The sequence below is a fragment of the Barbatula barbatula genome, assembly GCF_947034865.1.
Source record: "Barbatula barbatula genome assembly, chromosome: 8".
Lineage (NCBI taxonomy): Eukaryota > Metazoa > Chordata > Actinopteri > Cypriniformes > Nemacheilidae > Barbatula > Barbatula barbatula.
Genome location: NC_136771.1, coordinates 6,472,114 through 6,484,650, shown reverse-complemented (window position 1 = coordinate 6,484,650; position 12,537 = coordinate 6,472,114). Strand labels below are relative to the sequence as shown.

At 38.8% G+C, this 12,537-nt stretch overlaps 2 protein-coding genes across 5 annotated transcripts in view; one reads left to right on the top strand and one right to left on the bottom strand.

The window, feature by feature from the left end:
• tbck (TBC1 domain containing kinase) overlaps window positions 1-9,281 on the top strand; it is a 42,410-nt gene extending 33,129 nt beyond the window's left edge. The window contains exons 24-26 of the mRNA XM_079462207.1: window positions 4,738-4,913; window positions 7,695-7,854; window positions 8,003-9,281. Coding sequence (XP_079318333.1) covers window positions 4,738-4,913; window positions 7,695-7,854; window positions 8,003-8,113 — 447 coding nt within the window. The 3' untranslated portion in view covers window positions 8,114-9,281. The remainder of the gene's footprint in view (window positions 1-4,737; window positions 4,914-7,694; window positions 7,855-8,002) is intronic.
• A 1,966-nt stretch (window positions 9,282-11,247) lies between these two features.
• npnta (nephronectin a) overlaps window positions 11,248-12,537 on the bottom strand; it is a 36,679-nt gene continuing 35,389 nt past the window's right edge. For all 4 annotated transcript variants that reach the window (XM_079462333.1, XM_079462335.1, XM_079462334.1 and 1 more), the window contains one exon: window positions 11,248-12,507. In XM_079462333.1, coding sequence (XP_079318459.1) covers window positions 12,397-12,507 — 111 coding nt within the window. In that variant the 3' untranslated portion in view covers window positions 11,248-12,396. The remainder of the gene's footprint in view (window positions 12,508-12,537) is intronic.

Below are 12,537 nucleotides of genomic sequence, written 5' to 3'. Positions count from 1 at the left end.
TACTAAGTCAAGCAATGAATAAGTAAATCGAGAGAACGAATTAGTAAATCAAGAGAACAAACTACTAAATCAAGCAATGAATTAGCAAATCGAGAGAACAAATTAGTAAATCAAGAGAACAAACTACTAAGTCAAACAATGAATTAGTAAATCAAGAGAACAAACTACTAAGTCAAGCAATGAATTAGCAAATCGAGAGAACGAATTAGTAAATCAAGAGAACAAACTACTAAGTCAAACAATGAATTAGTAAATCAAGAGAACAAACTACTAAGTCAAGCAATGAATAAGTAAATCGAGAGAACGAATTAGTAAATCAAGAGAACAAACTACTAAATCAAGCAATGAATTAGCAAATCGAGAGAACAAATTAGTAAATCAAGAGAACAAACTACTAAGTCAAACAACGAATTAGCAAATCGAGACAACAAATTAGTAAATCAAGAGAACAAACTACTAAGTCAAACAACGAATTAGCAAATCGAGACAACAAATTAGTAAATCAAGAGAACAAACTACTAAATCAAGCAATGAATCAGTAAATCGAGGGAACGAATTAGTAAATCGAGAGAACAAACTACTAAGTCAAGCAATGAATTAGTAAATGAAGGGAACAACTTCGTTATTTTGTGCATAAACTAGTATATCTAGTAACGAACTAGTTCATCGAGGGAACAAATTAGAAAATTGAGGAAACAAAATGGTAAATAGTGCACACAAACTAGTAAATCAAAGGGAAACAATATAGAGGGAACTACAGTATAATTATTACATTTTGTGCATGATTAGTAAATTAAAGAAAAGGAACCACTAAAAACGAGTGAACAAAGTAGTAAATCGAAGGAACAAATTACTAAATCATGCTTTGTCAAAAGAAAAAAAAATGAGGTAGCTGATACTGAATATAAATAATGATTTTCTTTCCTGGTAGCACTTAGTCTTATAGTCTCACCTCACTCACTAGAACAAATTACTATGAAGGGTACAAATAATCAGGTCCATTGGAAAGTATAACCACTAGTCTTTTGAGGGGAGTATACCAATTAAATATGTTTGAAGTATTTTCTGTGTCTCCCAGCAGTGTGCAGCTATATATAAACCTAACCTAAGGATCTAAGTGTAGACTTATGTTAACGCATCCTTTACCGTATACAATAGAATGAAATATTTTAGACTTGCTCTGCCATCCTCAGTAAGACAAATTGAGTTGCCAGCACTTCTCTTGATATTGAAGTAATTCAGTGTCTTTCTCCAGGGTCTATTATTTATTCATTTTTTTGTGCATTCTCTCAGTGCAGAATGTCTATAGCCGTGCTCAGGTATTAAATGCTGCGGTTAGTCCTGCAGTTGATAGTCATCTCCTGGTCATTCGAGCATGATGTGTCTGCTTAACAAGCTCTCTCTGTCTCGACCGGTTGACAGGGCCTGTCACTAAAGCCCGACTCGCAGTAAACCTTCTGTCACCTATGAGAGTGTGCGTACCTGTGTGTGTGTGTGTGTGTGTGTGTGACTGCTGACTAAAGCTCAGAAATATCACATGACTAAATGTACTTCTACATTGTAGAACGTGGATTTAAATCAAATAAAAAAATGTATGTCTATTTCTTAAAGGGACAGTTCACCCCAAAATAGAAATTCTGTCACTATTTATTCACCCTCATGTTGTCTTGTACAGTATTAGACTCTTTCCTCGGTGACACACAAAAAATATTTTGAGAAATGGCTCATTGTATCCATACAATGGAATTCAATGGGGGCCAACTTTCTTCAAAATATCTTCTTTTGTGTTCAGGAGAAGAATTAAAGTCTTTAAAGGTTTAAATTATTATGAGGGTGAACAAATAATGAAAAAACATTTTTGGGGTGAACTATTCCTTTAATGTATCCACTTATTTGGTTGTTTAGGAAAACTTAACCTCTTAACTACTAAACACATTTATGTCACTCCATTTATTTTAGAATTCCTTTTCATTAATACTTTACGGACTGCCTTTAAAATGGGTTTGTGGTTTGTCACATGTGTAAGCTAGTTTACTAGATAACAAGGATTTCAGTAGCTCGCAACTCAATAACAAAGGACCAGACCTTCAAAGAATTATGGGTAATCCTCTTAAACATTCTTTTAGGGCTGTGTACATGCTCGCCTTTTTGTTACCCTGTTGATGATTGACCATCGGAACGATGAAGCAAAAATGACCTTGTAGAGAAACAAGGACATCGAAATAGCGAGCTCTGATCGGACAGGAGGGAGAGTAGACTTGTTTTATTTAAATACTTTTCATAGAGAATGTGAAGCGCGGAGGTCTCAAAAAAGTACATTGTCATAAAATTGTCATATCGTACATCTTTTGACAAAATCTGTCATGTAGATCGTGAGCTCTTCGAACACTTGGATTTCTGCAACGACTCCACTTTACAGACCAATGGCATGTATGCGTGGATTTGATCATTCTCCATTCTGCCTGTTTTGCACATCCCAGACTTTTACTGATTTGACTTCTCTGTGCCCTCCGATCCCCTCGTTTTTTTCCGCAAGAGCGCAGTGCACCCAAAAAGCCAAGGTTTGGACTATTGAAATGTTCACGCTGATAATAAAAGGTCAAGACTGCTGCCTGCATTTAAAGTGTCAGAAACCAGGGCATAAGGGTCTGTCTTTAGTCAACTATGAGAATGCCACAAGCCCTGCGGATCTAATGCATTTTAATACCAGAGACCACTGGACATCAGCGCTTTTCTCTTTCTCAAGCGCACCTCCATTGCTAAGGTGACCTCGCAGGTAATTGGCTGTGCACTGTGGGAGGCTGGTACTCGATGACTGATTGGAATGATTTCATGGGCGGCTGAACATTGACATTTGCGAGACAGACCCCCACCTCACAGCTCTTTCCTGAGCGCTTGTATTCGTTTCAAAAGACTTGTGGAATTCTGTGATAATATGTGAGGGAATGCTCACATCTTGTGTTTTAGGTCAGTGGGTGTCAAACTTTGCGGCCTAGAAAAATTGGAGCACCACATAGGCCGTGGTTTATTTTTTGTTCATTTCAATATTGCTGTTGGGTAATTCGATTAAACATGGTGCTTATCTAAACGCAGTATATGTATTTAGAGTAGTGCTGTCATTACGATTAATCACTATTTATAAATAAATGTTTGTGTTTATGTAATACAGTGTATATATATATATGTGTGTGTGTTGTTTGTATTTATTGATAAGTGCACACACATACATGTGTATATATAACAAATATTTACGTTACTATATTTCTAAATCTAAGTTATATTATCTATAAATTTAAATATATGACACATATTTCTAAAATATATACATATGTTATCCGTATATTTTATGTACATAATATAAATACACACACACTCGCATACACACACACATATAATATAAACGCAACCATTTTTTTGTATATTGTATATTTTTTAATGAATTAATAACGATTAATCGTTTTGAAATCACTAATTTAGAGTCTTAGACACACAAGACAAATAACACAAACACACAAAAATAGTAAATTTCTACTACATCTTTAATACAGTTAAAATTGCTAACTATTATAGTTAACTACATCTTTAATACGGTTAAAATCCAAATTTTATGTATTCAGCAATATTCAAAGGCAACCCCACTCACAAAACCTTAGAATTTCTATCCAATAAAATATTTTAGTGCATAACATTAACTTGAAAAACGTTTATTAATGATAAAAAATGGCCAAATAATAATAAAAATCTTGCTCATTTTGTTTAATTTCAAAATATTGGTCATCTTGAGGTTCCTTTGGAAGTCAGCCCCCCCTGCTGAAATCCACTGTCTTAAAGGAATAGTTCACCCAAAAATGGTCCCATTTGACTTGACCATAGTCATTTTTATTCCTAATAAAGAAAGTAGTACATAGAAACTAGAAACTAGACCAATAGTTTTTTATTTGTGTCTATTACGCCTAGTAAATTGGTCCCTTCCCTCCTGATAAAGATATGATGACATGAGTCCAGTTCCTAAAGTGCCAGTCAGAGCTATTATCATGGTTCTATTTAGAGGAGAGCAAGATAATTTGGTTATCTGAGAACGAAGGGTCACAAATGAGAGTTCTTACGACTCGGATGAGAGTGCTTATAAAGACTGAGCGAGGAAGGTTTAACACAGGTCAAGGAAAAACATATTTCAGCAAGACGGGGAAATTGATGTGTGTTCAGCGAATGTTAGATGATCATCTCAGACAACTTCTGGGGTTTTCATTTCCTTGAGGAAAGACCTGTGCGATCTGCGCCTGTGATGGAGTGAGATGAGTGGGAGGTTGTCTTGACGGAAGCCCGGTGTTGTCCAGGTTGAGCTTGAAGTGATTCAGGTGGAGATGTCAGAGAGGTAAACAGAGAGTTCACAGAGGTGAAGACAGACGGAGAAATGAAAAGCAGCTTTGAGAGGTTAAAAGAGATTGAAGAAGAAAGCCTGATGGTCTGGTGTAAATGAGAAATAATGCAAGGAACCACAGTAGTTACAATACAGGAGAACAATAGCACAATTTATAGTCACGTATATATTTTCTTTGTACGGTTTTTGTAATGTACTCCTTGACTTTTACAGTTTTTCAACCCAAACATTTCCTGACATCTCTCACGTCCCCCTCATCACTTTCTCTTACACGTTTTATTTTGAACTAGCACTTACCACTACAAAGCTGCTCATATGTTTGTCTGACTTTGTCTGTTTCTCTCGTGCTCCCACAGAGCCGCGAGCCGTTGAAGTTGAGTGAGCTGAAATCAGAGGTGTCTCCTCGCATCTCTGTGGAAGACATCATTGAGCTGTGTGAGCTGAGTGGGCCGGCATTCTTTAAGACTCCTGTGAAGAGATCCAGACCCGGAAAACCAAAGATTCTGGCAGTGGACATCCGCAGCCTTGAAGAGTATCCTTTAAGTCTTCAACAAGAGTTTTCTTGTTCACATTTCTTGAATAACATTTTATATTTAATTTCATATGAGATCAAAAATAACCAAATTAGCCAATGTTGCAAGTTCAGTGCACATTAAGCATGGACTTAGTGTATGTGAGTTGCTGTTTACTTCAGTACGACCATAAATGTGTTTTCTTAAAGCCTCTCACCGAATGGTTTCTGTTACTAGTCACTAATATTAGCTTTTCTTTGCTAAGCATGCAAACTCACAAAAGACCTAGCATGAGCAACTTTGGGTAGCACTAGCCGTAGGATGAGAGCTAGCCGGAGATTTTGCATGAGACTTACAATTAGACCTAGCATTACGTGATTTGGAACGCACCTCTAGTATGAGATCTAGTATGGGACCTAGCATGAGATCTAGCAGGAGAACTAATATGGGACCTACCAAGAGACTTGGCATACAAGTTGAAGAACAAGGTGACGTAGCATGAGATCTAACATGGGAACTAGCATTTGGTCAAGCATCAGAACTAACGTGAGACCTAACACGGATGCTAGCATACACCGGATCAAACTTGGATCAGGGGCCTGCAACAGGAAAACTGCTACATTTAATCCTCTTATTAGACTTGGCTCTGGAGAAAGCACAGGCAAGACCAACAACAGTGAACCATCCATCTAATGTTTTGTGTTTTCAAGCAAATGTCATTTCTGTGCCCGTGCTGGAGGTCCTGTCATGACTTGCTTTGAATAAATCTATATAGCACTAAAGATTACACCAATTTAAAGGTTATTAAATATAAACCATTATTGATGGATGTTAGTCATGTGATCCGCACAGAATCTAATGGTGCTTGCTAACATACAGGGGTGGGCTCGCTTGACTTGTGGTTGTGTACACAGGCCAGCTGTGGGGCCCAAGCCATGTCTAGTCACCCGAATGTGAAAGAGACACGACACAATGTCTCATGGAAATGATTGAAAATGAGGGAGCCAGCTACAACAATGTGCGGGTGAGTTTTGCAAAGGAACACTTCCGGACTGTGAAAATGTAGTTTGGTTACATTTTATCAGAAACTTTGTAGGTGTCGTTTATGAAAGTTGGATAAGTAAAAGATTCGATAATTTGGAGAAAAATCTGTCTAATAGTTACAGCGCAGCGGAACGTGTGGGTGTTATATGATTGTGTTAATCCGTCACAGAAGCTTTTGTTAGTTTGCATAGTGAAAATGAAAGTAGATACCAAAATGAGATATATTGTTAATACAACGTGAAAGCAAAACTGCAAGGGCGAAAATTTGATATATACAATATTTATCTCTTGTCCTGTCATTCGGTGTATTATACAGAAACTCGACCAATGTTTGACTTCGGTGTTAGACAGAAACGTTCCTGTGATGGCCTTTTAATTCATAAGACCATTTTTTACATCCTCTTGAGAAACAGTAAAAGGTTATTAAATGTTTCTGCGAAGCACCACCCCGAGTCAATTCTGTTCAAATATGTAGCTGCAAATATGGATCATTGTAACTTTAGCTGCGTAAGAGGCATTAACATGAGTTATTATTCAATTACCCTATCCACACTTTTTAATCTCCCTCTCTCTCTCTGTCCATCTCTGATATGATACTCATCTCACCTGCTACATTTCATTCAGCTCTCGTCTTTGAGGTGCAACTCTTACGTGTACTCTTGGTCATATTTAATGAATGTCCCGAAGGACCGACTCTTTCTTCATCGTTCTGCACGCACCAATCTTTCTCTTTCACTCTTTTATTTTTTTTGTAGCACTGCTGTGCTTTTTGGCTAAAGTTGGAATGTTTCTGCAAAGCCTGTGGATCTGCCTATAATTTGTTCGGCAAATCCTCTGAACTTCACCTGACACAATTACAAATGAACAGCTCAAGAGCTTATGAGAGATTGTGGGTTGCTTGCTTATCTTACCACAACAAATGTACACGTTGGTACCCCTGGGTATATATTTAATATACATAATGGATCTTAACACGGTAACAATGTTCACCGTTTTTAACTGGCATGCTTTAAGTACCCAAGAACCACAAAATGATTGCCGATGTATTTAAAACATGCAAAACAATATTTATAGTAGTTCTGTCAAATCGATTAATTACGGTTCCAGAATAAATGTTTGTTTTTATATAGTGTGTGCGTTTGTTGTGTATATTAATACATATACAGTATATTAATGCAAACACATGTGCAGTATATAGAACATATATACATTTATAGTGATAGTATAGTGATTAATCTATTTGACAGGCTTAATATATTTATTTATTTATTAATGCAATAAACAAGACTTTAGATGCAAAAAAACAAGCATTTAGTATTTATTATTATTATCGCCTATTGATAATGTTTTACACAGAAACTGAATTTTTGAGGAAAATAAGAAAATTACAACAAATTTTTTTTATCTTAATGGATTGTTTATAGCTTGTAAGATGCTTAAGGATTCAAAAGTTGGACGAAAAGGCAAATGATTTCATAAAGTACCTTTAACATCATAAATGTATTTTGTTGTGGAAAATGGTTCTTGAGACTGAATGGTACTTAATAGTACTTATATGAGCCGTTAGGTAAACCACAAATGTTTTTCTATGGCAGTTCTTTCCTTCTTTTTGTTTTATTCCTTATTGCTTTATTTCCTTTAAAGCCGTTCAAATAAGTCGCACATGTAGCCAGAAGCTCTTGTATGATTTTCTAGTTTGCCAGCATCTGACTTACACAAACATTAAAGAGAATTGGCCCTTGACCACACACGTGCAGCTTCAACCGCGGACACGTCCCGGGAAGCATCAACATTCCGTACACATCCACGTTTGGTCCGGAGGGAGAACTGCTTCAGTGCCCAGCTTCCAGCATGCTAGCCGGATATAGATTACGTGTCATTGTCATCCTCAGCAACATCGTGAAGAACGCTACCACGGTAAAGTCATTATCCAGCTTAGATTTATTTCCTGCATTATTTCATCAGGACTTTGTGTCTTTATCTTTCCCTTGTGTGCCCTCGTATCGATCTTGTCTTATGAAGTGAAGCACAGTTCTTGTACAATCTTTCCATTTGTCGCCTTTAGTTTGCAGCTCACCTGGTGAAGGTGAATTTTCCACGCGTTTGTGTCTTGGATGGAGGAATGAACAAGATGAAGTCGACCGGCCTGTTAACAGTCCCGTCTCCACAGATATAACAGCACCTGTTTATTTTGTTTGCCTTGTAAACATTTCATTTGTTTATATTGTGACAAAACAAGCTCCCGGCAAATTATTTTTTTGTTGTTATAACCGTGTCAAGAATTCCTTTAGGGCATTTTCAACAAAAGTTTGAATAAGCGAATAACAAAACTTCACCCAAGAGTTTTTATTTATGCTGCAGGAGATGAACTTCTGGGACCAAATAAACGTTTTTAAAAACTTACTAGTTGTTCTCATACAAGAGTTTTTTTATAATTTGTACAGTAAATTGTTACATTTATCAAAATTCATGCAATGAATTTGTCATTTCATAATGTTGTATTAACAGTCATTAATAATCATATAATTATTGCCATACGTGATGGATTATTATCTGAGAAAAACAGCAGCCCTGCGCTATTCATTGAACACAGAATGTAAATAGGAATTTTGTTAAAAACACCGAACTGTTTTCTGTGGCTGAGAATGTCTTATTAATGGCCAGACGTATCTAATCTGACAGAAAGGTCACAAAAATTCAAATAGCGTGCAGAGGGTTATCTCTGAATGCAAAGCGTGTTTGAAAGCGGGTGGATTTATGGCATGAGAAATGCATTCTGGGTTCCCGTCTGTCAGTCAGGGTAGAAATAATTGTGATGGATGTGGACACTCAATTATTAGATGTGTGTGAACACTGAATTTAAAAGAAAACTACACAATTACAAATGTTGATTTCTTGGTACTGAATTTGGCACACGCCTCCAGTGACGCTTAACTTTTGTAGTGGTAAAATCACTCAATGGCAGGCATTTAGAGTGACAGTTCACTCAAAAATGACAATTCTGCCATCATTTCAAACGTGTGACTTTTTTATTTGATTCGTAACCGAACAACAGCGGCACCCATTCACTTCTATAACTGCATATAGACACAAAACCGCCGTTGTTCGGTTACCAACATTCTTCAAAATACCTGTTTTGTAGAAGAAAGTCATGCAGTTTTTAAATGATACAGCTCTGCTGGGAGAAGATAGACATTTAGTGCCGCATGGCGCAGTCAAGCCAGCACGCATCAGAATCCCTGTGGAATCATATCAGCTCCTCATTGAATCTGTGCTGCAGGAGTTCAGGCTTCACTGGAACTGCGTGTGAACAGTGTAGGTGCACCAAAATAAAAGTTGGAACTAAACGTGTGTTTCCATTCCACAGATTGTAAACAAGCCTCTAGAGGAGACTACTGCCATCACGCCGAGTGCCGAGCCAAATGTGGTTATTTTATTTTCCAATCTCCCCGTGGGGATCAATAAAATGTATATCATTTTAGATAACTGCCGGATCTTGAACTACTGTGTCTCCAACCCCTGGAGCGTAAAGGAAAAAGCAGAGGTTGACTCATCATTCCCTTGTGCTGGCCGTAGAGCGGATCATAAAAGGATGGTTTCCAGAACAATAGAAGAGAGCTACGTATAATAAAAGTTCCCTTTCTGTCGGTCTCTCGACGTTGTGTCGACAGAATGGGGTTTGACTTGAGAACCTATCATCTCTGACTGACTTGAACAGGCCAATGAAAATTGGCGAATGAAATTTGCATGCCCGACTCCGCCCCCGGATATCCGGGTATAAAACGGAGCCGGCGTGCTGCATTCATTCACCTTTTGTTCTTCCGAGCCTTCGCATCCTGATGCTGACGACTTCGCAGACTTTCTGCAAGTGTTGCTGGTCTTACGACGTGGTGCAGCGTACTGTCCCTTCTCCTGTGAGGTCGGCCCCGGTGCCATTTTTCCCAGAAGTGCATGAGGAGCTTAGTCGGACATGGAACGCCCCCTTCTCGGCGCGTGCACGTCAGACTAACTCGGTCGCCCTGACTTCCCTCGATGACGGGGCAGCTAAGGGCTATGTCGACATCCCTCAGGTGGATCGTGCAGTCACGGTGCACCTGTGCCCGCAGACAGCTGCCACCTGGAGAGATCGACCAAGGCTCCCTTCCAAGGCGTGTAAGTTTTCGGCATCGCTGGTATCGAAGGCTTACAACGCTGCGGGTCAAGCTGCCTCGACTCTTCACGCTATGGCCATCCTGCAGGTCCATCAGGCCAAGGCGTTGAAGGAGTTGCACGAGGGAAAGTCCGACCCAGGGCTTATGCAGGAACTCCGCACTGCCACTGACCTCGCTCTCCGGGCGACAAAGGTGGCGGCGCGGGCCCTGGGTCGTACGATGTCCACACTAGTGGTCCAGGAGAGACACCTTTGGTTGAACCTTGCGCAGATGCGGGACGCTGAGAAAGTTCGCTTTCTCGACGCTCCCATCGCGCAGGGTGGGCTGTTTGGTGATACGGTCGAGGACTTTTCCCAGCAGTTCTCGACTGTAAAGAAGCAGATGGAGGCGATTAAACACATCCTGCCCAGCCGCGACCCGGCCGCCTATCGCCCGTCGAGGTCCCGCGCGGCGTCTGCTCCCCAGCAGCCCCGCCCCTCTACGACTCAGACTCCGGCTCCAGCGCCCCCTGCACAGGCGGCCTCCCGGAGAAGGACGTCGAAGAGGAGAGCACCATCCCGTCACCAACCTCCGCAGAAGCGGAAAATGTATACCTAAAATGTATTCCTAAAAAAATACCTAAAATGTATTCATCTATTTCAGCCTTAGACGATTTTAAAGCAACAACATAGACGTTACTGCGCATGCACGCATTAGTGGTCCAAACCTACCCTCCGATACACATTCGCAAAGAACAGAAAGTCACTGTAGATTATTTCTGATAACAAGCTAAAGAAGTTTACATTACATTAGCTAGCAAGTTCAAAGTATATGTCAAGCCAATATTATTTTGGGTTACCAGTATAAGAACCGTAACTCTGCAAAATTAAGTTTAGCGAAGTTACACGACCCATTGAATTTGCTTATATAATAAAATCAACACAATAAAATTCAACAAATTGTTTATTTAATACAATTTTTATACAATAAAATATTAATACAAATTAAGTTTAATATAAATTAAATAGAAATATTATTAGCCGATCAACAAACAGACCGGAAGTTAACTTCGGGCCAGGCGCACGCTTTAAATTAAACCGTCTATAAAGTTGATTTGCACATTGTATTTGCGTTACCTGAATTGCTTTGAGGCCATCAACATAGAAACTTAGATTTTTTTACTATTCGATTTTATTATCAGGTATCCTTAACTTTCTATTGTAAGGTACTATAAAGTACATTATATACATGTATTCAACCTTTCCTGCAAGTCAGTCTGGAACTTCCAAGTGGTGAATATCTAATGAATTACCATACAGTACGTAAACGGGAAACGTACAACACATTTTATGTTCACATCATTTAATGTCGAGTCATTTCATTCATGTTTAACCAAAAACTTTCCTATTTGACATACATTCTTTAAAGGGTAACCATGTGATAGGCTAATAATACAGAATGGCTGATACAGCCATTAAGAAATTCAGTCTACTGGTTTGTATTTAACAATATACGTGAACAAAATAATATTCAAAGTCAGCTTGTGTAAACATTGTCCTGCATCACTTATACGATCAATACACATATTAATGCACCTACAAAGCATATTTGAAATATATTTATATATACACATGTATGAATACATTTACAATAATACACCAAAGAAATGTAACTTGGCTAACAAATTTAAGGTTTTGAGGGCTGTTCTAAAAGCGGTCGTGAGAGAACATTGACACTACTGTATGGGGATGATGTGTAACATTTACGATGGCATGGCAACATCTGTTCAATGATTTAACACTGGGAATTGAAGTGGGAGATGAATCCTACATTTACAAAAGTACATTTTCTCTAGGCATCTTTTCCAAATGAATGCACTTACGCAACATAGCTGTTCAGTTTATAGCCCGTAGAAAAAGAGGCATTTTGACTCTTGAGTTCCCACTGGACTCTCTAATGGGTTTTTCTAAAATTCACCCGCCACATTTTGTCATTTCTATTGTAAAACTAAATCTCACTATCTTCAGGTAATGTTAAGTTCAGATCTTTTTTACTCCTAAATAAAAACCCATCCCAAGCTCCTGAAGGAACCCATGGTGTATTAGCCTTTCACGTTAGCCTAGGAATTGACATCAGGTTATGTGTTTAACCTGAACGTACAGAAGAACTTTGTTGGGCAACTGGAACATGCACTCTGAAGGAACCCATGAAGGTCAGAGGTAGTGTGCCCTTGACCGTACTGGGACCGATTGAACAGTATGTCGCTCTGCGGGGTGTCCCTTATCCTAGAGTCCCGTAAAGCCAGGGTTAAAAGTCTCTGTGGCTGGGGTTAAAGTCTCCTCAGGTTGTGTTCTTCCTGACAGGAACCTTTTCTGAGACTCATGTCATCCAGAGTTATTTCACCCGTCCGACCCCTCCGTCGTTCACCCTTTACTATAATCTGGAACGGCAAACATTGTTTACATTTATT